This window comes from Trachemys scripta, chromosome 8 (genome assembly GCF_013100865.1).
Source record: "Trachemys scripta elegans isolate TJP31775 chromosome 8, CAS_Tse_1.0, whole genome shotgun sequence".
In the NCBI taxonomy this organism is placed as follows: Eukaryota; Metazoa; Chordata; order Testudines; family Emydidae; genus Trachemys; species Trachemys scripta.
Genome location: NC_048305.1, coordinates 48,382,828 through 48,403,401, shown reverse-complemented (window position 1 = coordinate 48,403,401; position 20,574 = coordinate 48,382,828). Strand labels below are relative to the sequence as shown.

The following is a 20,574-nucleotide window of genomic DNA, read 5'->3' as shown; positions in this document are numbered from 1 at the left end:
GCTGGAAGACAGGATACTAGGCTAGATGGCCCATTGGTCTGACAGAGTATAGCTGTTCTTATGTAACCCATCCAAAGTCAGCCCAGACTGTCGATACTAAGCCAGGAGGCTAAGAGCAAAGAGGGCTGACTGCAGTGGGAGCAGCCCACCACACAGTACTGCAACCCCATGTAATGTTGTGCTGCATGTGCTTGGAGCCAGGTTCTGGTGTTGCCAGGGCTCTCAGTAGTACTGCACGGGTCAGGGGGAGGAGTTTCCTCAATTCCAGAGGCTGGCAATATGGTAACCAGAGCACCCAACTGACCTGCCTGCTTCATCCCAATTGGAAAACACACCTGACCTCCCCCAACCCCATTCCTTCCATTGCTCCAGCAGAGTCCAGCCTCCACAGCAGGCCAGCTCCTGCCATTAGCATTACTATCAGAGTGGCAGTGGTTGTCTGGGGACAGAAGTGGCAACAGGACTCCAGGGAGATACATTAGTGTTAAATACACTTATTACTCCCCAAGTTCTACAGGTAGCGAAGAAAGACAATTCAGTGTCATAAGCCCTTCATCTCCCAAATTCTACGTGCCCCCATTCCCAACCCTGAACTGCCATGCCATGCCCACCACACTGTCAGTTCTTGGCCAGCATTCATAGCCAGAGCTGACCGGGCCACAGGAATCCTGCCAGGCAGGCCCCTCAGCTCCCAGAAAAAACTGCACCCAAGGAAATCAATTTTGGAAGCAACCCCAAAACCCTCTGCTCCCAATGAGCACTAGGCAGGTGAGGAGTTCCAGGATGCAGTGGCATTAGCCATCATATTGTAAGGAGAGACTGTTAGTGCAGGCCCTTAGAGACAGCCCCTTATCCACCCAGAGCATGAGAAGTATCTGCAGAGACTACCTTTCTATAGTCACCCCCTGACCTTACACAGCCCATCCCCACCCGCCATGCCCTCTCCTACACAACAGGCATTGACTTGGAACTAGTCTTTAAACAGCTTTGCCGTACCGCTGCTTTTGGCACCCCATGACTGGCAGAGAACTGGCATTCCAGCCATCTGCACTGAAGGGAATCTGTAGGGCCACCGCAGCTAGGCACAGTTTTCTCAGAGGAGCTGCCACAACAGAACTGAACATCTGGTCTGGAATCCTGTCACTCATGCTCACCAAAGCCAGCAGCTTCGAGAAGCATAAAACCCACACAACCCACTACCACTTGGGATACAGGGCAGGTGTTTCCTGATGCCGACTGGGGGTTGATCTAATACCCTGGACCATGAAGGCCAAGTGCTCTTGCCATTTCTGTCTAGCTAGGCGTCACAGAAGATGCTCTTCCATCGATCCAACAGACCAATCCTGCTTCAGAATCTCTTTGCCTTCAATGTCTCACAGAAGCAAGCTTCCCAAGTCAGTTATGCACCAGGTAGCATCTTTCTACCTGGCTATGCGCCCTCACCTCTGCGGGACAGCCGGGTGTCTGCGTCCGTGTCCACAAACAGCTTCATCCGGAAGAGATCCCGGACCTCCTGGGTGTAGAAGGCCAGGATGCCCTCGAAGAGGACCACGTCAGCTGGGTACACAGTCACCGTCTCCTCCTTCCTGCCATGCACGAGAAAGGCATGTCAGAACAAGAGGCAGAGCAAGAGGAAGAGCTGCCCTGATGGGAGGAGTGTTGGGGCTGGTGGCTTCTTGACCCAGCTTTCCCCACTCCACCCCATCCCACTATGGCAAAGCTTAACCGGGAAATCCAAAAGCTATAGGCACTCTTTCCTAAAACATGGTGAAAAGAGGGAGCAGGCTAGACCTTCCCCATCGCTGCCACCACCATGTGCACATCTATCTCCCCCAGGCAGCTGCTGCATGCAAGAGTCAAACTAATTAATCATGCTCAGGGACCCACCCACAGGAACTTTACAGACATCCCTTCCAGTTTCTCCAGCGGAAGAGGCAGGTGTCCTGCAGACAACAGTCCCATTTGCCATGCAACCCTGCTGCATTCCCCGAGCACTTTATGAAGCAGAGGTCCTGTGGGAAATAGCACGTGATTGTACCATAACACAGAGTTTAGGTTGAGCGGATAACTTACATTCTGGCATTTTTTTTATTTGAGTGCTTGATTTTGTAACCTAGGGTGTTTTTGGGGTGGGCTATTCAGCTCAAGCATTTGGGCGATATACAGTGCCTACAAGAGCTGGCAAAATAAAGATGCCGTCTCCAGAAATAGCCCATATTGGTAGTTTCTGCTCAAGAGATCATTGCATGGGGTGTCAGGGGAGGGAGGGTGCTGCAAATGAGGATGGGCAGAGCTGCATCCCATTCTCCCGAATTAGAGTAGCAGGTGCAGAGCAAGGCAGGAGTAGTGTCTTACCTGGAATGGGAAACAAAGTCATAGACAGGAATCTGGACTGTCTTCCCTTCCATGATCTCTTTGAGCGTTTTGACAATGAGCTCGTTGTCAAAGGCATCTGAGGAGAGACAAGCTGTTATGAAGGCTGCCTGCCAACCTCTGCCCCCATACATCCTGGTATTTCAACCTAGACAGAGTCCCAGCTAAGCTAGACATGGAGGAGCGCAGTCAGGCAGATTCATGCTGCCTCAAGGCCTGAGTGCTATTGGGCCAGATCCCAGCTGTTGGAAAGAGGCAGAACTCCACTGAAATCAGTGGGGCTATGCTGCTTTACACCAGCTGAGGATCCAGCCCTGGAAGATCAATACAATCTTTGTACTGATTTTGTTTAAAGCCAAGACTAAAGAGTGAATCTCCTCCCGAACCCCAGCCCCTCAAAGACTAGAGCGGCCTTTTATCCCTGAACAGCTCCCTCCCACAGCTTCACAGAAAGGGCTCTGTTAGCAAGGCAGCCCGCTGCCCAAGGCAACTGGGTTTTGGGTGAGGCGGTTCTGGAATTTCCAACCAGTCCATTAAGCAGTTGAAAGAATCTCTGTTGTAGTAACAGGAATTGGGTTTCCTTTGTATTTAGCCCTGTTTTCTGGATAGATCCTGCTCAGTAGGGTACCTTCCAGAAGGGGAGGGTTTAGGGGAAATCAAGCACCAGTTTGAGATACTCCCCTGCCCCACCATCATTACATGCCAATCAGTGATCTGCCTGGAAAGGGCAGAAGGCTGAGTCAGCTCTACTAGCACCTTCTTGGAGTTGGGGTAAGTCTTAAAATTCCAGCCTTTAAGGAGATGTTTTAACCCTACTCTCCTTGGGCAGAGAGTGTTCCCTCTGGCTGGGCAGTGCGCTGAGCACGTCAACCCACAGGCGGTTGCTTTTCAGTGGTGCGGTTTGCATAGAGTCTGCAGAGCGCTTTAGGATCTTCAGGATGAAACCGGCTGTAGAAGTGCAAATAATGTTATATGATAGTGCAGCCATCTCTTGGGATAAGGACAAGACCCAGGTTCACTTCACTAGGAACCTAACCAGGATATGACAGCAGGTCCCAAGCAAGCCAGTGCATTGCATCACTACCCGTCCACCCCACATTAATGCAGTGGAGCAAGAAGCTGGGTCCACGGCATTACCAAGCTGTTCTGTGCCAGTGGAATTAAAGGAACGACTCAGATTAGGAGAGGTGTCACTGAAGCCCTACACAGCCCAACACCTCCTCCCAAGGATCAGGCTCCATTCACCTGGGTGGTCAAAGTTGAACTGGCCCTTGAGTGCCTTGGACTTCTGCTCAGAGGTAAGGACCTGATAGAAGCTGTCTTGACTCAGTATCACCACCTGCTTCTGGCGATAATCCACTTCATTCTGGCCCAGTAGCTGGACGATTCTGGCGCAGACTGATGACTTCAGGCGATGTAGCAAGGGGGAAAATGAAAGAAGAGAGTCTGATGCAAATGAAGACTACTCTGAGCAGGAGACTTGCAGACTGAGGAGAAGCCTGCCTTGGGTGGCAGGGAGCAGGAGGCTGCAAGCTCAGGCGGGAGACATTCACATCCTCATCTGATGCTTTGCTCCTCAGCCAAGGAGCAGAGAGCTCATCTGTCCTCTTGAGACATCCCAAAGCCATCTGAGTACTGCCCCTGGATCCTTTTCTAAGGCCATTGTTTTGTGGCTTATTGCTCATTTATTAATCTAATAGGTGTGAATCCACCTGCCCTCTCATTCCCCCTTGCGCCTTCTAGCTGCTGGGGGGGAGAAGGGGTACTCTCTCTCTCTCTCTGCGTCCCAGACCTGTACTCCCAACCAGCTCAAAACCTCCTAGCTGCCCTGAGTCTCCACTATCCTACTCTTCTTCCAGCCTGTCTTGTTTCTCATTCCAGGAGTAGCTCCAGGGGCCACTCTGAGCTTTCCCTAGGCAGCAGCATGAACCAACCTGATCCAGGTCACTTGCACTGCTGCCCACGGGGTTCCCATTAGCAGCAGTGACGCCAATGTGACTCAGGGTCTGCCCTCACTAAAGAGCAGCTGAGGAGGCCTATAAGGAGCAGCAGAAGCTCAGGAGCCAGTTTGAGTGCAGCTCCAAGAGGAGTGTTTGTGGGACAAAAGCCAACAAGCTCTATTCTCCCCTCACTCACACAGGGAAGTCCTGCTGAATTCTGTTACGCCAGCGAGGGGAGAAATCAGGCTCTCATTGGGGAAGCTGGAGGGGGAAAAAAATCTCTACAGAAGTTTGTTTTAACACCCTAAATAAAGCCCAATAGAAAGTAGCTGATTCTGCACCAGCCAGAAAACACAGGGGCCTTTCTCTGAGAGCAAGCAGGGCTCAGAGGAGCAGAAAGCACATCCTGGTGCCTCTTGGCACAGAGGCTTAGGGAGCTGTTGAATGAGCAGCTCAGTCCATGGCTCTGGTGACATCTCACACCTTCACACCAACAGAGGGAGCAGATCAGAACGAAGAGCCATGGAGCTGGGGAGGGGTTTCAGGGAGGAGCTGCTGGGGATCCCAACTTGCTCTATAGGGAAGAGGTCTGGAATGGGGAAGAAAATAAATAAATAAATCACCCTTTCGGGTGCCCAAGCTTAGGTTGTTTGGATTGGAGATTAAGCTAGTCTGGGGAGGGTCCCAGCAGCTGGGGGAGCAGACATGTGGCTGGTGGAAGCCATCCCCAGGTCCATCCCTATCACTGTTTCCCAACTGACTCATCAGGGAGGCAAGTGGCACGGGAGTGTCGGAATAGAAGAAAGTAAGGAGGTGGCAGAGTATGGGTGTAGAGAAGAGCAGCTTTACTCCAAACAGGTTTGAAGATTTAAAACTGAACTAACAGGACAGAGAGGAGAGCTGCATTGGACCCCATCATACATGCACTGAAGTCCCTGTTAGCTGCAGCAGCAAAGCACCTCTGGGAAAAGGAGGGGAGCCCCTAACTTTAAGTTGTGGCCTCAGTCCCATACAGCAGCACATGGCTGTGTCACTAGCAGGCTGCCTCACTGGAGTCCTGATCAGTTTGAACTTAGATTAGTTACAGAAAGTGGGCAGATGCCTGCAAAACTTCACCTGTTTAGGCAGCCACATAACCATACTAGTGCTTGCCTAAGGCAATTAGTTGGCCAGGGATTCTGGGTACCTAATCCACAATATACCAACACACTGCATTGGCTTGCGGGCCTCAGAGGAACAATCAGGAGCTATTGCTCCACTCCTCCCACTACTGACTCAGCTAGCCTCCTAGTTTGCCAGCAGACATTCCCTTCTCTCTTCCTCAGACGGACCTCCCTTCCTCCCCCCACCCCCATTTCCATTCCCATCCCTAAGCCACAAATAATGCCCCTGCTTCCAGCTATACACTCTGTGAGCCAGAAATCCCACCCTGGAGTGCCAGCTGGAAACGCCAGTTGGATCGCCAGCTCCAAGTGCTTTAAAGCAGCAAAGAGGGGTATTAGTGGAGCTTCTCAGCACTAACATACACCTCTAAAAATGCCCGTGGCCATGCTGCAGCCTACACCCTCCCATCCCCTCCATTAGGTCAGATGTTCCACAGTTGGATTGTTGGCTCAGGAGGTGGAGTTGAAGCCAGGGGCATCATCAGAGGCCAATGGGAGGAAAATCTGTGGGGGTGGGTGGGTAGGGGGGACCTTCACCTGGAGAACAGATGAGCAGATTTGACAGCCCCATGTCCCTTCCCCTTCCAAGCCCAGATGGGCCCCTTCTGCTATGAGCAGTGCACTATGGGCCAGTGCTTGGAGGACTCTCCTGCCACAGGAGCTGTACAGAGTGAACGGATAAACAGCTTATAACTGGTTCAGCTCTAGAGAGGTGGGCTGTTTGAACTGTTCTGTGGATAGCTCAGCCCTCACCTCATCAGAGTCCAGGGGCTGGCAGAGCTACCGTTCTCACCAGCCTCTGTCCTGCACAGCTCTAATTCACTAGTCACTGCAGCAGGGGGCCTGACAAGAAGCCAGGATAGGAGTCACCACTTAAGTTTCTGAAGCTCAGCTTCCCTGTATATAGATAGAGCTAATTTCTGGAGTTCCCCAGAGCTCAGCTAGAACAGCAGCATTTGGGAAACTTCAGGTTTTGTGTTTTTTATTATGAAAAAGTAAAGAAATTCAGGCTCGGGGGAAGAAATCTAGTAAGAGTAGCTAATTTAATTGGGGGTGGGGGTTGAGAGAGCACACAGGCAGCTATGCAACCCACTCCCACCTCACTTAATGATTCTGTTGGCCAATGGTGCTTTATAGGTGGGATGTGGCATCCCTTCCTGACCTCTGCAATGGACAGCTGACACCCAGAAGCAGGATATTTAATTCCTGTAGATCTTATCAATGGATAGTCACTTATCCAGACTCTCTCATTGAAAACAGAATTCAACTAGAGCCTCTGACCCTGCAAGCATCCCACACTGTGGGACAGAGAGTGTTTCCTGATTCCAACCATCACCAGTTACTTGCCATCACCGCTCCTTTGTTTTCCCATTCCATGCCTCCTTCCCCAGCACTGTTTCAACATCCCACTCTGGCTTATCAAGCTTTTATCCCTCTGCTTTCATAAACACTTGCCACACAGATCATCACCCCTCCACCTCCTCTTCCTGTTGTCTCTCTCCTAGTTAGATTGCTGCCCATCAATATTGACATTCCAACTCTGAGAATCACTCTGTCGGGAGTCAGCAATGTGCTATGGGCAGAGCCATCAGCCAGCAACCCCTTCGGGTTCTTCTTGCAACTTTCCCATGGCCTTTCCATTTGTGAATTAGCCCTCTGTCTCACACAGGGGCAGAGCCTCAGCTGGTGTCAGGCAGTGTAGCTCCATTGTAGTCAGACTATTTGCCCAGCTGACCGGGAGGGGAGATAGGGTTCCCATAGTCTGAGTCAGACAAAGGAAGAAAGTTCCATGCTCAGTTAAACTAAAGCTCCTTATCTCCCCACTCCAGGAAGTGAGAGAGAATTGATGTCACACAGAGGAACACTGAGCGGTAACTTCTGGCCTCTCTGAGTTCAAGCAATAATTGTCTCTTGCCAGGCCTGCTGCTCCTACAGAGCATGATAAGGCATATAGGGAATGGCATTTTCGAGGGTCCATCTGTACAGCTATGCTCTGGCACTGGAAGCAGAGGAGTTCTGGGAACATATTGGTCAGACGCTCTCCATCTCTCCCTCTAGTGGAATTATTCTCCCCCTTTGCAATCAGCTCACTAGACACCCCATGCATTCAGCAGCATGAAGTTAAACACTAGTTGTGAAGTGTGGCCGCGATTGAGCTAGCCACGCCTCCGCCTTATTATCGTTTAGAAGATTGAGGGCAGAATGTGGGGCCCACCCCCACACCCATTTCTCTTCAACTGACCCTTGAAGGGTGAAGATCAGAGCACATACAAGCTGCATTTGCCTTCCAGCAGCCTGCTTCTATCAGGCACCAGAAGGGATGGCTGCACAGTGTGGGCTCAGGAGCCTACTTCGTTTTTCTTAATGAATTTTAAGGGCTGTCAGAAACAATGGGGGAGGCATCCATGAGGATTTCCTGCTCTCTAGCCAGGAAAGAGACACAGATGCTACCCTCCAGCTCCAACTACTGCAGCAAGGCACACACTGCTAGCGGACCACGTTCAAAATCCACATTTGGATTCATGTGCCAGGAAGCTGTGGCTACTCAGTCCCTCTGAGCAAAACAAAGCCACAGTTGAGGGCCCCAATTTTACTCACCCATATTTGAGCAGTCTTAAATTACACCTCAGTTTCCTGATCTGTACAATGGGGATAGCCCTGACCTACCACACATATATATAGGAGTTGCAGCATGTAGTGAATATTTGTAACATCTTGCCCAAACCCTAAAACTCATCAGAAGGGGCATACAACCCTTCAGTGCCCTAGGACCAAGCTGCCCCCAGAACCAGAGTTTATTTTGCTGTTCCTTGGCAAAGTCTTTTCTAAACAGTGGCATCTATGTACAGACCTCAGCACAGGCAGCTGGGCTCCAGTTCTGCAGCTGGAGGGGAGAGGGATAAGTCAGTTAAATGTACAGTCCATTCCCAACACTCCCTCCTCCTCCCCCCCCCCAGGCCACCAGTAACCCTGCCTAAAAATCTTCCAACCCAACACTTCTGTGATCATGCCCCACAAGACATTGAGCCAGCCGGAAGGGACTCAAGAGGTCATCAAGTCCAGCCCTCTATGCTGAAGCAGGACCTAGTCTGCCTAGAGCCTCTCTAACAGGGTGTTTGTCTAACCTGTTCTTAGAAACCTCCCATGCTGGGGATTACACAGCCTCCCTTGGAACCCTCTTCCAGAGCTTAACTACCCATATAGTTAGAAAGTTTTTCCTAATATCTAACCTAAATCTCCCTTGCTGCAGATTAAGCTTAATTGGGCTCAGACTTGAGCCCTGGGGTGGTTGGGTGGCAGAGACTTGTGGAGTCTGGCTGCAAACTAGGGCTCCAGCCTTGGGGCTTCAAACTCCAAGCCCTGGCCGCACAGCAGCGGGCTCCAATCCCTGGCTCTGGCCATGTGGTGCTGACCCCTAATCCCACCAGCAGCCGCTGGCCCCAGGCACTGACCCCCGTCTGTGCAATCTGACCCCCAGCCCTAGTCACTGACTCTGGGTGCCGGCTCCAGGCGCTGACCTTGAGCTCCAGAGGCTGCCAGCCTTGGGTGCAGATGCCCAGCATTGGACCTGGGCTCTGGCGGGTGCTGTCTCTGGATGCCAACCCCTAGCCCTGGGGCAGCAGACACAGACCTCAAGCGCCAGCCCCAAACTCAGCATCAGCCAATCCCCAGCCGTGCACTCTGACCCCCAGCCCTGGCTGTCGACCCTGGGTTCCGGCAGGTGCTGGCCCTGGGCACCCATCCCCAGACACCAGCCCTAAGTGCCGATCCCCAGCCCCGGTCACGCAGCAGCAGGCACCAACCCCAGGTGCTGGCCTTAGACACCGACCTCCTGTCCTGGTCGTGCAGCAGCAGGCTTTGGCGGGTGCTGGCCCAGGACAGCCTCCTAGCCCTGGCTGTGCAGCAGCAGCTGGCACAGACCCCAGGGGCCAACCCTGGGTGCCGACCCTCAGCCCCAGTCACACAGCAGCAGGTGCTGCCTCTGGGTGCCAACACCCAGCTGCGTGGCATTGGTCACCAATCCCTGGCCCTAGCCACGCAACTGGGGGCACGAACTCTGGGTTCCAGTAGGTGCTGGCCCAGGGTGCTGATCCCCAGCCCCAGGCACCAACCCACACCTCTGATCATGCAGTGGCAGGGCCCCCCATCCATCGCCCCTGGCCTCTCCTGCCTCACCCCTCCATCCATCCTCCCTGGCCTCGGCCGCCTCACCCCCCACCCCTCCATCCATGTCTTAGCTTGCCAGGACTTACTATAAAAAGTGATATTAACAAACATACAAATATCACTTTTCACAGCATTATTTTTATTATCGAGTCTGCAAAAAAACCCTACCTAAATAAATTACAATTATCTGGATGTGTATACGTTCATATTTATTTGTTTCTCCTAAAGTTAATTAAGTATTTTAGGAAAAAAAGTGTCAGTGTGGCCACCAGCAAGAGTTTTACCCATCTCTGACTCAACAACAGCAGCAGGGCGGGCTTTTTTGCATGCGCGCCTTCGCAAGGAAAGCATCCCCGGTTATCTTCACTCTGGTGTGTTGTCAACTGAGTATGTTGACACAGTCCACAGTTTTGCTGAGAGTTAGATGGATTTGCAGCTTTGGAATAGGAAAATATAGGTCTCTCCCCTACCCCAATCCTCTCTGCTTCTAACCAGGGCTGGCACATGTGGACCTTAAGAACTGATAGTCAGCCATACTGCTAGCCACAGGACATTCAGGAAAGATTACTTGCCCTGCTGCAGGGAACCCCTTGCCTGGGCTCAGTGTGGTGCATATCACCATAGATGTACAGCATTCTTTGTTCTTCCAAGGACCCATTTCCCTTCTATTATAGTAATCAAGATTATCACCAAAAATTGGAGGCCTTGCCAGGAACAAGCTGGGCAGATCCGTGTTGTCACAGCTGCATACACACCTTGCCTTACCTCTGACACCAAGTACGTTCTCGCTTTGCTGCGTCACGAGCCACATTAAACTATAATGCACCAGTTTTGGATACTAGAAGCACAAACACCAATAATCTCTTCCTGCTGCTTCTGCTTGAGCATAGCAAGTTAAGAATGGACTACAAGAGAGCTGGCTATGAAGTTTGCACTGATCTGTTGAGTTCCTTTTAAAGGGTAGCATTACACAGTGTGTGTGTTTTGGCAGCAAGCAATCATTGCAGAGGGGAAATCAAAGCGGAGAAAGGAAAAGCCATCAGTACACCACCCTGACAATAAAGAACCTCCTCCCTGTTTTACAGGAGAGCCTACTACTGCTGCTAAGCATGTTTCACTTTGAAGCGGAGAACAACTGTGCCCTATTGGACTGTAATCCCTGGCCTTACCTTGTGGGTTCAATAGACTGCTCCGAGACAGCATTTCAGCAGCGACAGACACAATGTTACTGAGACAGGTATACAGAGTTAGGCCCACGCACAAAAGGCCTCACATGAGCCCAGAATACTTGAGTCACCAGAAAACGTAGTGTAAGAACAATTCAGCGTTGGTTCCCAGATAGAGATTTCCACACACACTCTCCACCTTCCATGGGGATTTTTTCATTGGGGAGCAGGCACATGTGTGTTTTCAACAAGCAAGAGAACAGATAAAGACCCCCTCCCATCACTGCAGTGAAGGCCTGGGTGGTTTTGGGTTTTTGTTTGTTTGTTTTTTAAGTCATCTTTAGAAAAAACTGAGTGCACATAGCCCTATACTCCTCCAGCAGTAGCCAGGCATTTAGTGCTCCCTGTAACGAAGAAGATCTCAGGTGCATTCCCACCTATGAACATGAGCGTGTTCACCTGGAACACTTTTTAAATGGGCACCATATGCTGGAGGAAATTCCATCCTCCCTCTGAACAGAAAGACAAAATGTACATAGAGCAACCCTTTGCGGGGGTTTGCCTCTACTGGTAATTCAAATAAACTCACCATAAACCTCAGCCCAAGCTAACTCCCTAGAGCTTGGCAGTTCCTAGAGTTTTCCCCTAGCCCCAGTTCTGTGTCCAGAGGAGCTCTCCTACACTGCCTTACACCCAGGGTGGAGTTAGAGTCACATCTGCCATTATGAGTCAGCATCTCCCAGTAGGATTCCAACACCTGCTACCAATCTGGGTCAACAAAATACCCCCATGCCCTCCCATCAGACACACATCTTTCTGAAAAATAATCTGTTACTCACTATCATTCTAAGCATTCTTCAGATTACTGGAACAGTAAGGGATTAGAGAGGGGCAAATATTTGTCCTTTCCCTCCTCCATCCATGTTATTGTCTGTGTATAGCCAGTTTCACTGTTTCCCCTATTTGTCTGAGTCTTTCATACACATTAAATACATTAAAGCAAAGCACAATTGTAAAACCACTAAAGTTACCAGAGGACTCGAGATGGCGTAGTACACAGACAGAGCCACACACATAAAAACTAGTGTGCAATAATTACAGCTCCAGTCCTGCACTGAGCTAAACAGGGCCAGAGCATGAGTCAAGTCAGTGCAGGGGTCTGTTGACAGAATGAAACTGGTGTTGCTTTAAAGCGGTTATGCTCTTACTGATTACACTGACAAGTTTAATATTAGTGTGGAGAAGAAAGTGAGGATCTAAGCTCCTTTCTCTAAGAGACAGGTATAAAATCCTAGGACCAGCTTTTCTAGGAGTGCTTGTACGCCTGGGCATAGACAACTGGGGAACTTAATTAATAATGAATAAAGAAAACAGGTCAGAATAGCTGCTCTTATCTCACTTTATTAAAAGTGGACAAGTTTAGTCATGGTAAAAATACTACTCAAGTTATATGCAACAGCTACTATTTTTTCAACTCTACCCTCTGATAAGAGAGTTGTCTGTGCCTCTAGTTTATATTTTCTTTCTACCCAGTCTAGGAGTGCAGGTGCATCTCCAGTAGGAGCAGTTAACACAATGGCACAACTGCCACTTCCAAGCTCTCTCACAACAGCTCCTATTCGCCTGCTTCCAGGCAGGCTGACGGAACCCCAGCGATTCCGCCACATAGCTTCGACCAGAGTCAGAGGAGGGGAAGCTGGGCAGCCCCAGGAGGGACTAGGGAACAAGACACTTATCTCACCCACCCCCCATTCAGCCAAGCCATCCGTGCAGCACTGAGTCACCCCGGCACGGAGCAGCGTCACCACCAAGGCAGAAGGGGGGGAGGGGGAAAGGAGCAAGGAGGCTGAAGGAGTTAGAAACGGGGTAACCGTTTAGAGAGATGTTTACAGGATCACAAAAGCCAGCAGGACCCATCTGTGTCAATCCCCCACTCCGGCACAACTGCCACACGGACACCTGCTCCCCCTGGGGCCGGAGCTGAGTAGCAGGGGTGTCAATCAGGAGGGCGCCCGCCAAAGCCGCTGAGTGCCACCTGCCCGGGGATCAGGCCTTTGTGTCTGGCAGAGAGAGAACACACGGCAGGAAGCAGCCGCTTTGCGGAAAGCGGAGGCACCCACACAGCAGAGCCGAGCTCGCTCCCCAGGGCGGGCGGGCTGCGACCAGACAATGTGTTACACAGCCGCCCTGCCTCCCCGCAACTCGCCGGAGCGGAGCAGTGCAGGAGGGGAACACGGGCGGCCTCACTCCCACCCAACGCCTCGCTAGGAGCCGCACCCCATCCCGGCAACAACACGCCCCCCCCCCCCTTCGCCGCGCACACGTGTTCTTACAGCCCGCAGGGGGCCGGGGGCTCTCCAGCAGGGTCTCGGCTGGCACTCAGCCGCCCACCCGCTACAGCAGCCGCCGCCAGCACAAACCGCGGCCATGTGTCCGCTGCGCTGGGCTCCCCATGCACCCACGCGGGGACCAACCACCCCCGGCTCCGCGCTCCCCCGCTCACCTTGCCGCTGGCTGTGCCGCCGCTGACCCCGATCAGGAAGGGCTCCCCACCGCCAGGCTGCTCGTGCTCCTGCAGGCTCTGCTCACTGTCCCCTGCCATGCTGCTGCCGCTGCTCAGTCTCCGGCTCACCAGGCGCCTTGGGGGGCTGGATTTATCTGATGAGTCAAGGAAAGGCCTTCCTCCCCGCCTGCTTCACATCCCCAGCGTACGGCTCCCTGCCAGGTGCCTGCTACAGCTGCACATGCTCCCACCACCCGGGCTGATGCTGGGGCTCTGGAGCCGCAGAGACCCAGCATCCATCCCCCTTCCGCCCACTGCCTCCTCCAGCTGTTGCTGAGGACGGAGAACAGAGGACAAAGCGAAACGTGTCTGGAAACGCCTCCTACAACACCTGTGCTCAGTTAACGCTCTCTAGCACCGAGGCCCTCTGCTCCAGATTGACCGCACTGTGAGTTGTGTTATGCCTCTGAGGCTCTAAATCTTCCAGATATCCTACTTCGCTCATTTCACCCCAGGGCTGGGCCCCTTTCATTTCCAGGGGAGGCTGCCCAGGGAAGACACCCTGATTTTACACTGAATGCATTTGATGAATTCATTCTCTTTACCCTAAATCAGTTCAGAGCAGCCCTTTTAGCTATGAATTTCCCCAAGCCATTTCCAGAGATTCAAATCAGCCTCCACTGGAATGCTACTTGGGTTGAACCACATGCTCATGATGGGAACTCAAATGTCACCCATCCTAGGTTCATCACCCTATCCCCCCCCAATGCCCTGATCCAAGCACTTATGTGCATAATGTATGCACTTAACTTTACAGGCAGAGAAACAAATGAGAGATTCCTGCAGTGGTGATTTCTAATGGGATTCCCATGACCCCATACCAACTTTAAAGCTGTGATTGGGGGCATAGTGCCAGGCACAAGGAACCATCAAAAGTTTGTAACAAACAATACAACAGTGCTACAGCACTTCAGTGCTCCGGGCATTATTTAGGCCCAGATCCTCAAAGGTATTTAAGAGCCTAATTTCCATTGCTTTCAATGGAAATTAGGCACCTAAATACATTTGAGGAGCTGAGTCTTAGCTCCATTTCCCCCATTGTAGCCATCTCTGTAACTGTCTAGTATCTTCAGGTCATTTTGCTCTCCTTGTGCCCACACAGACCTGCACCAGATTCTACCTTCTCTGAGGTCAGAGTTCAGTTTCTCTCCCAGATGCCCATCATTGAACTTCCTCACCTATTAGTATCCACAGTCCAATCCCTGTCTTAAAAGCAGGGATTTTTTTGGCATATAAAAGAAATTGAGAAAACCATGAATAAAAAGATAGGCTCCTGTCTTGTTAGGATACTATGAAAAACTAGGCCAAGCCAGCACCAAGCTTATGTTACAAAATATAGAAATATTACCTATGGCATATCCGAATAAAGGCTCTATCCCAGCCTAAAGTTATCTTTCAGTGTCCCCCTTTGTCTTAAAAAAGTTGTATGTAAGCAAGGCCAGGTCTTCACTACAAACTTACATTGGTATAACTATGTCGCTCAGGAGTGTGAAAAATCCACACCCCTGAGCGACGCAGTGATGCCGACCTCACCCCTGATGTAGACAGCACTATGTTGATGGGAGGGCTTCTCCCATCGACATAGCTACCACCTATTGCAGAGGTGAATCAACTACACGGATGGGAGAAGCTGTCCCGTTGGTATAATAGCTGCAGAGTTTTAAGTGAAGACCTGCCCAGTATAACAAGAGCTCCTTCTTTCATAGAAAATATATTTATTTTGTCTTTCCCCAAGAACTAAGATCCAAATCCTCAACGGTATTTAGGTACCTAACTCCCATTTAAATCAATGGAAGTTAGGTGCCTAAACACCTAGAGGATCTAGGACTAAACTCTTCATAATGGAGATGCTAGGCAAGACACTACTTCAACTTTCAAAAACAGTCCAGAATGGTAAAATGGAAGTGAATCAAGTTCAGGTACCAGTTTGTGCTACATATAAAAAACAATACAATTTCCTATACACAGGCTAAAAGCTTACCAAAGCTCACCTGTCAGTCTTATGGGACCCGTGTCAGCCAAAGTCTTTCCCACCCTTCCACAAGGTTTGGGCCCCTGTCGAACAGAAGGTCCTGTCTGTTTGCTGGATCAAAAAGAAGGCCCTGAGTCAGTTTAAATGCAGCCTTTTCATTCCAAAAGCCCCTTCTTTGTCTATTGGTCTCTGGAAAACCCAGTTTGAACCATATATGCAAGCCTCCCCCAGGGGTGCTACCTCTTTGGAGATGTTACAATCTGAGTGATTCATCTTAATACCCCCCATAGTTTTTGGTTCCTGAAGAAGCCATGGTAACCTATCTGCGGTAGGTGTATACAATCCCAGGCCCACAGTAATACATAAGCTGTAATACAATATTACATAACTGTAATACAATATGGTCCCCAAAGATACTGCATGCAGTTGCAATATCTGTCACAAATTGATTTTTATGCTTCTCCGTCCCATTAAAGATTGTTATTTTGGATTATTTTCCCCCAGGTATATTAGGTTGCATTTCTCCAATCTGAATCTCATTTTGTTGTTTTATACCCATGTGTCTAACCTCTCTACAAGTCTGATCCAAAGATCATTGAAGTCAACCAGTTTTTCCATTGACTTCAATGAGTTTTGGATCAACCTTAAGTGATTCAGCAAGTCCAGTATCCTCCCTTTAGCAGTATCTTAGGTTTCATAGGATGGGTCATAGTGCACCTTCTCACATGTGCAGTAATGAGGAGCGGAAGGAAGACCCATGAAGACTAACGATAAAGAGCAGGTAATGGAATATTTATAAAATTCAATCATAGAATATCAGCCAGTCTTGATTATCTGCATTGTTGAGTATTAATGGGATCAGCAAATGAACTGATTATACAGTTTTGAAAAATCTTGACAAATGAGGAGGTACTGAAAGACTGGATGAAAGTAAATGTAATAGCAGTGTTCAAAAAATGAAAGGATCCCTTAAATGTAATGTTTATTCTTATGAGAATAATGGAGCAAATATTAAGAGGAAAAAAAAACCTGAGCATTGTCAATAAACAGCTGGAGTTATAAAGCACAGATATTGCAAATCAAAAGGGGTCAATTGTGGCTTTGCATAAGCTCCACATATGGGCCCATGCATTGTGTTACCCTACGAGCACATCAGGAAGCAGACTGTGACTGAGGAAGACAAAATGGCCGAGACTCGAGATCCTCTAAGTATTTAACTGCCTGATTCCAATTGATTTCAATTGGAGTTTGGCCAATATCCTCAAAGGTAATTAGATGTCTATGTGCCTACTAGTCCCCTCAGCTCCAGGTGAGGGGAGGGGGACATACCCTGCCCCAACTTTATACCTATACATCCCCCAACACTAAGCAGTGGTGCTAAGGTTGCCTATTCCCCATCTCTTCCTGCCCACGTGTGCAGAGGGAAGGTATAGCAGCCCCTTGAAAATGGGAAGCTGATGCAGGGAAGCAAGGGAGTACTTTTTGCTCCCTTATTCCCTTTTGCAGGATGGGCCACAATCTGGCCTAAACTTTGATGCCTTTGTTTTGATAGTATTGTTACCCCTTTTGACATGAGTGGTTGGCCAAAGTTTGGGGCCCTGCAGGTTTTTTCCACTAGGATGGGGTCAGGTATTTCTTTGATGTAATCCTGTTTATTTACAAAGAATGTACAAAGTCATGTTTCCCAGACACAGCAGGAATCAAACAACAGCTTTGCTCACAGCTTCAAGATTCTTTTTGACAGCACCCACCTTGAAAACTCTTTCTAGGCTTTTCTCAGGGCCATACACTGTGCTTGTCTGGACTCTGGAGCTTCCTTGCTGCCTTCTCTCTGCTTCTCTGGTGTTTCTCCCCGTTCCCTTCTCTCTCCCACACACATAACTCCACTAAACAATACCCAACAAGAACCCTCCGCCCACATCATTCTAAGTCCTGAGCAGACTCACATGTGTGTGCTTGTGTTCTGGTTTGAGGCCCCTATTGTTTCTAACATTTATTCTGAATGAAGGACTGCTGCTTCATGCATCAGTTTCAATGATGTTCTGCCCAGCCCACAAGAGTATTAGGCCTGGTCTATGCTTACAACTTAGGCCAACATAACTACAGTGCTCAGGGATGTGAAAAACCCATCACCTAACCCTCAATGTAGATGCAGTTAGGTGGATGGAAGAAAGCTTCCGTTGTCCTACCTACCTTCTTTCAGGAAGGTTGAGTTCCTAGAACGATGGAAAAATCCCTTCCATCGCTGCAGTTTGCATTTATGCTATGGGGTTACCGAGGCATAGCTATGCACTGTAGCTATGTATGGCCTGGTCTACACTAAAAAGTTACATTGACCTAACTATCTACCTCAGGGATATGAAAAATCCACACCCTGAGCGACGTAGTTAAGCCGACTTAAACCCTAGTGCAGACAGCGCTAGGTCAACAGAAGAATTCTGTCAACCCAGTCTACCACCTCTCAGGGAAGTTGATTACCTATGCTGACGAGAGAATGCCTCCCATTGGTGTAGGGGGTAGTGTCAACACTGAAGCACTGCAGCTGTGCTGTTTCAAGTGTAGACAAGCCCTAGGCCACTAAAGCACCCATAATGTAGACATGGCCTTATTTAGGGCCAGATTCTGCTACCCTTACTCATGGTGTGAAGTACCAGACTCTGCAAGTAGTAGAAATGATTTCAGTGGGCCTATCACACAGCATGAATAAGGGTGGTGGAATCACCAGACCCAAAGGGCTAGATTGTACTTTATGACACAGTCCTGGGCGAGGGTCAGTGCATAAACTGCATGACTCCAGAAGCAGCCTCAGGAGGAAAGGTGACTCTGAGATATCTCTTGGAAGCACCACTTTCTCTTGGTTCCCCTCTTGCACAAGAGTAGTAATCTACTGGTAGCCTATGCCAGAAGCCTTAGCCCTCACTGGCTCAGATGTGCTGGCCAGCACATAGGGAGGCAGACTCAAGGCTCCAATATTCCCTACTCTTCTCTGCCCACTCACTCCAAAGAATGAGTAAACGGGCACCACTGCACCTGTTTACTTTTGCACACTTAAGTTCCAGGTAGCTTCTGCAGGGTGAAAGGGGAGTCTCCCCCTCATGCCACTGTGCTAGTGCATACTTCAAGTCACAATCTAGCTCAGGGGTAGGCAACCTATGGCACATGTGCCGAAGGCGGCACGCGAGCTGATTTTCAGTGGCACTCACACTGCCCGGGTCCTGGCCACCAGTCCAGGGGCCTCTGCATTTTAATTTAATTTTAAATGAAGCTTCTTAAACATTTTAAAAACCTTATTTACTTTACATACAACAATAGTTTAGTTATATATTATAGACTTATAGAAAGAGACCTTCTAAAAACGTTAAGATGTATTACTGGCATGTGAAACCTTAAATCAGAGTGAATAAACGAAGACTCGGCACACCATTTCTGAAAGGTTGCCGACCCCTCTAGCCCATAGTTAGTGGATGAAGTAGATATACTATATTTGACTTTTACTAAAGCATGTGATACTGTCTTATGAATCACTCTTGAAATTACTTCAAATTGGCTTGAATAGGAACTCTATCATGTGGACTGAAAACTGGCTGAAGGACCATAAACAAAGGGTAATAGCAATGTATTGAGCTATGGGGAGGATTTTAACAAGTCAGTGTTGGGTCCAGTCTTATTTAATACCCTCATTAATGATCTGGAGGAGAGAGTAAAGAGAATGATGTCACAGATGACATTGAGGTGGAAAGAACTGTGAATACCAGTGATCGCAGAGAAAATAATGAAAAGGAACCTAAGGTCTGAATCAAACCCCACTTAATCCACCTTGACATTGACTTCAGTGGCCTTTGGGTCAGGCCCTTAAAGAGGGTAAATATCTAGAAATAAACCAATAACATGAGATTCAATTTAAAAAAAAATGCAGACTAACACACCTGGGGAATAATAATCCAAACCCTACCTAAAAGGAAGAAAAAAGTTGGAAAAAAGATAGAAGATAAGAGCAAATTAGATACAAGTTTGCAAAAGGACACAGCTGTAGAAAGGCCAGTAAAAATGCACAGGGTAATCATTTCACCGCAAGGTAAACTACAGCTCTAATGTGATCATACCTGAAATAAAGTATTTTTTTGAAGAACAAATTACCAAAAAGATATTGACAAAACTGGAGGAAATTTAGAGAAATCAACAAAAATGACTAGGGAGCTGGAGGGATTGGTTCATAAGAAGAGGCATAAAGAAATAAGGTTATTCCATGGCCACTAAGAGAGAACTAAGGGGGATGGATACGTGTAGAAGTAATGGGATGAAATTAGGAAAGAGAAAAATTATGATGAAAGACTTTAGGGGAGTCTCTTAACAGAAGTCCGGGAAGCCACATTGTTCCGGACACTTAAAATTAGACTGTCCAATACAAAATGTAAGGCAGGCAACAATCCCTCGTTGAAGGACTATGTACTGGCTATTTATCATCTATTTCTAAGACTCCGTCACGGTGGAAACGTTTCCCTGATTTTCACCCAAGATAATCCGGGGACTAATAAGGCATTCAGTCCTAGAGGAGGAAGCATGGGCCAATGGTTTGCTCCATACTCAGGAGACCTTTGATTTGCACGGGCTCCCTGGTATAAGTCACGTAGCCCCTCTGTGCCTGGGTTCCCCATCTATTAAGTGAGATTAGTGACACTAGGAGGCGCTCAGCTGACGGGGGGCCATACACATACCTAAGGCAGCACTGGGCTCTCCTGGGTTGCGACAGCCCGGGGGCTCTCCGCACTGCCTGCCAGCGGGGCGGGTCCCGGGAAGCACCCGCCCGCCAACAATGGCATCAGCGCGGGACGGACTCCCCCAGACAGGGCTTTGGGAAGGACCCCCGCCTTTGCGAGAGGGGCTGCCCGGGGTTTATCTACAGCAGGGCCGGGGAGGAGCTCGGCACTCGCCAGGGCCGGAGGGGGGAGGGGCCCGGCACTCGCCAGGGCCTGGCGCTGGTAACACGTCGCGGGCGCCAGGCGGGGCTCGCAACACCGCTGCGAGCTGGGCCCGGCTCCGCACCCCCACAGGCTGAGGGGGACGCCGCGGCCAGACCGGGCACTCAGACCAGCCTGGCGCTAGGCACGCTGGGGTCCGGCGCCCTCTGACCCACGGGCTGCGAGAAAAGCCCCATGAGGAGCAGGCTGGTTCCAGCTTGAGGCACTGAGCGGTCCCTGGCGCGAGGTGAATTTAACGTCACTATTGGCAG

The 20,574-nt window shown here is 49.7% G+C and overlaps 1 protein-coding gene across 3 annotated transcripts in view; it reads right to left on the bottom strand.

The window, feature by feature from the left end:
* The window catches only part of UCK2 (uridine-cytidine kinase 2), a 31,612-nt gene extending 11,074 nt beyond the window's left edge, over window positions 1–20,538 (bottom strand). Inside the window, exons 1-6 of one of the 3 annotated variants that reach the window (XM_034778212.1) lie at window positions 20,060–20,538; window positions 15,364–15,455; window positions 13,313–13,467; window positions 3,619–3,778; window positions 2,356–2,452; window positions 1,444–1,586 (exon numbers count right to left, since the gene is read on the bottom strand). In XM_034778212.1, the coding sequence (XP_034634103.1) occupies window positions 1,444–1,586; window positions 2,356–2,452; window positions 3,619–3,778; window positions 13,313–13,411 (499 nt within the window). In that variant the 5' untranslated portion in view covers window positions 13,412–13,467; window positions 15,364–15,455; window positions 20,060–20,538. Of the gene's footprint in view, window positions 1–1,443; window positions 1,587–2,355; window positions 2,453–3,618; window positions 3,779–13,312; window positions 15,317–15,363; window positions 15,456–20,059 lie in introns of those variants that run through there. The other 2 variants (XM_034778209.1, XM_034778211.1) reach the window with 2 other exon arrangements.
* Between the last annotated feature and the right edge of the window lie 36 nt (window positions 20,539–20,574).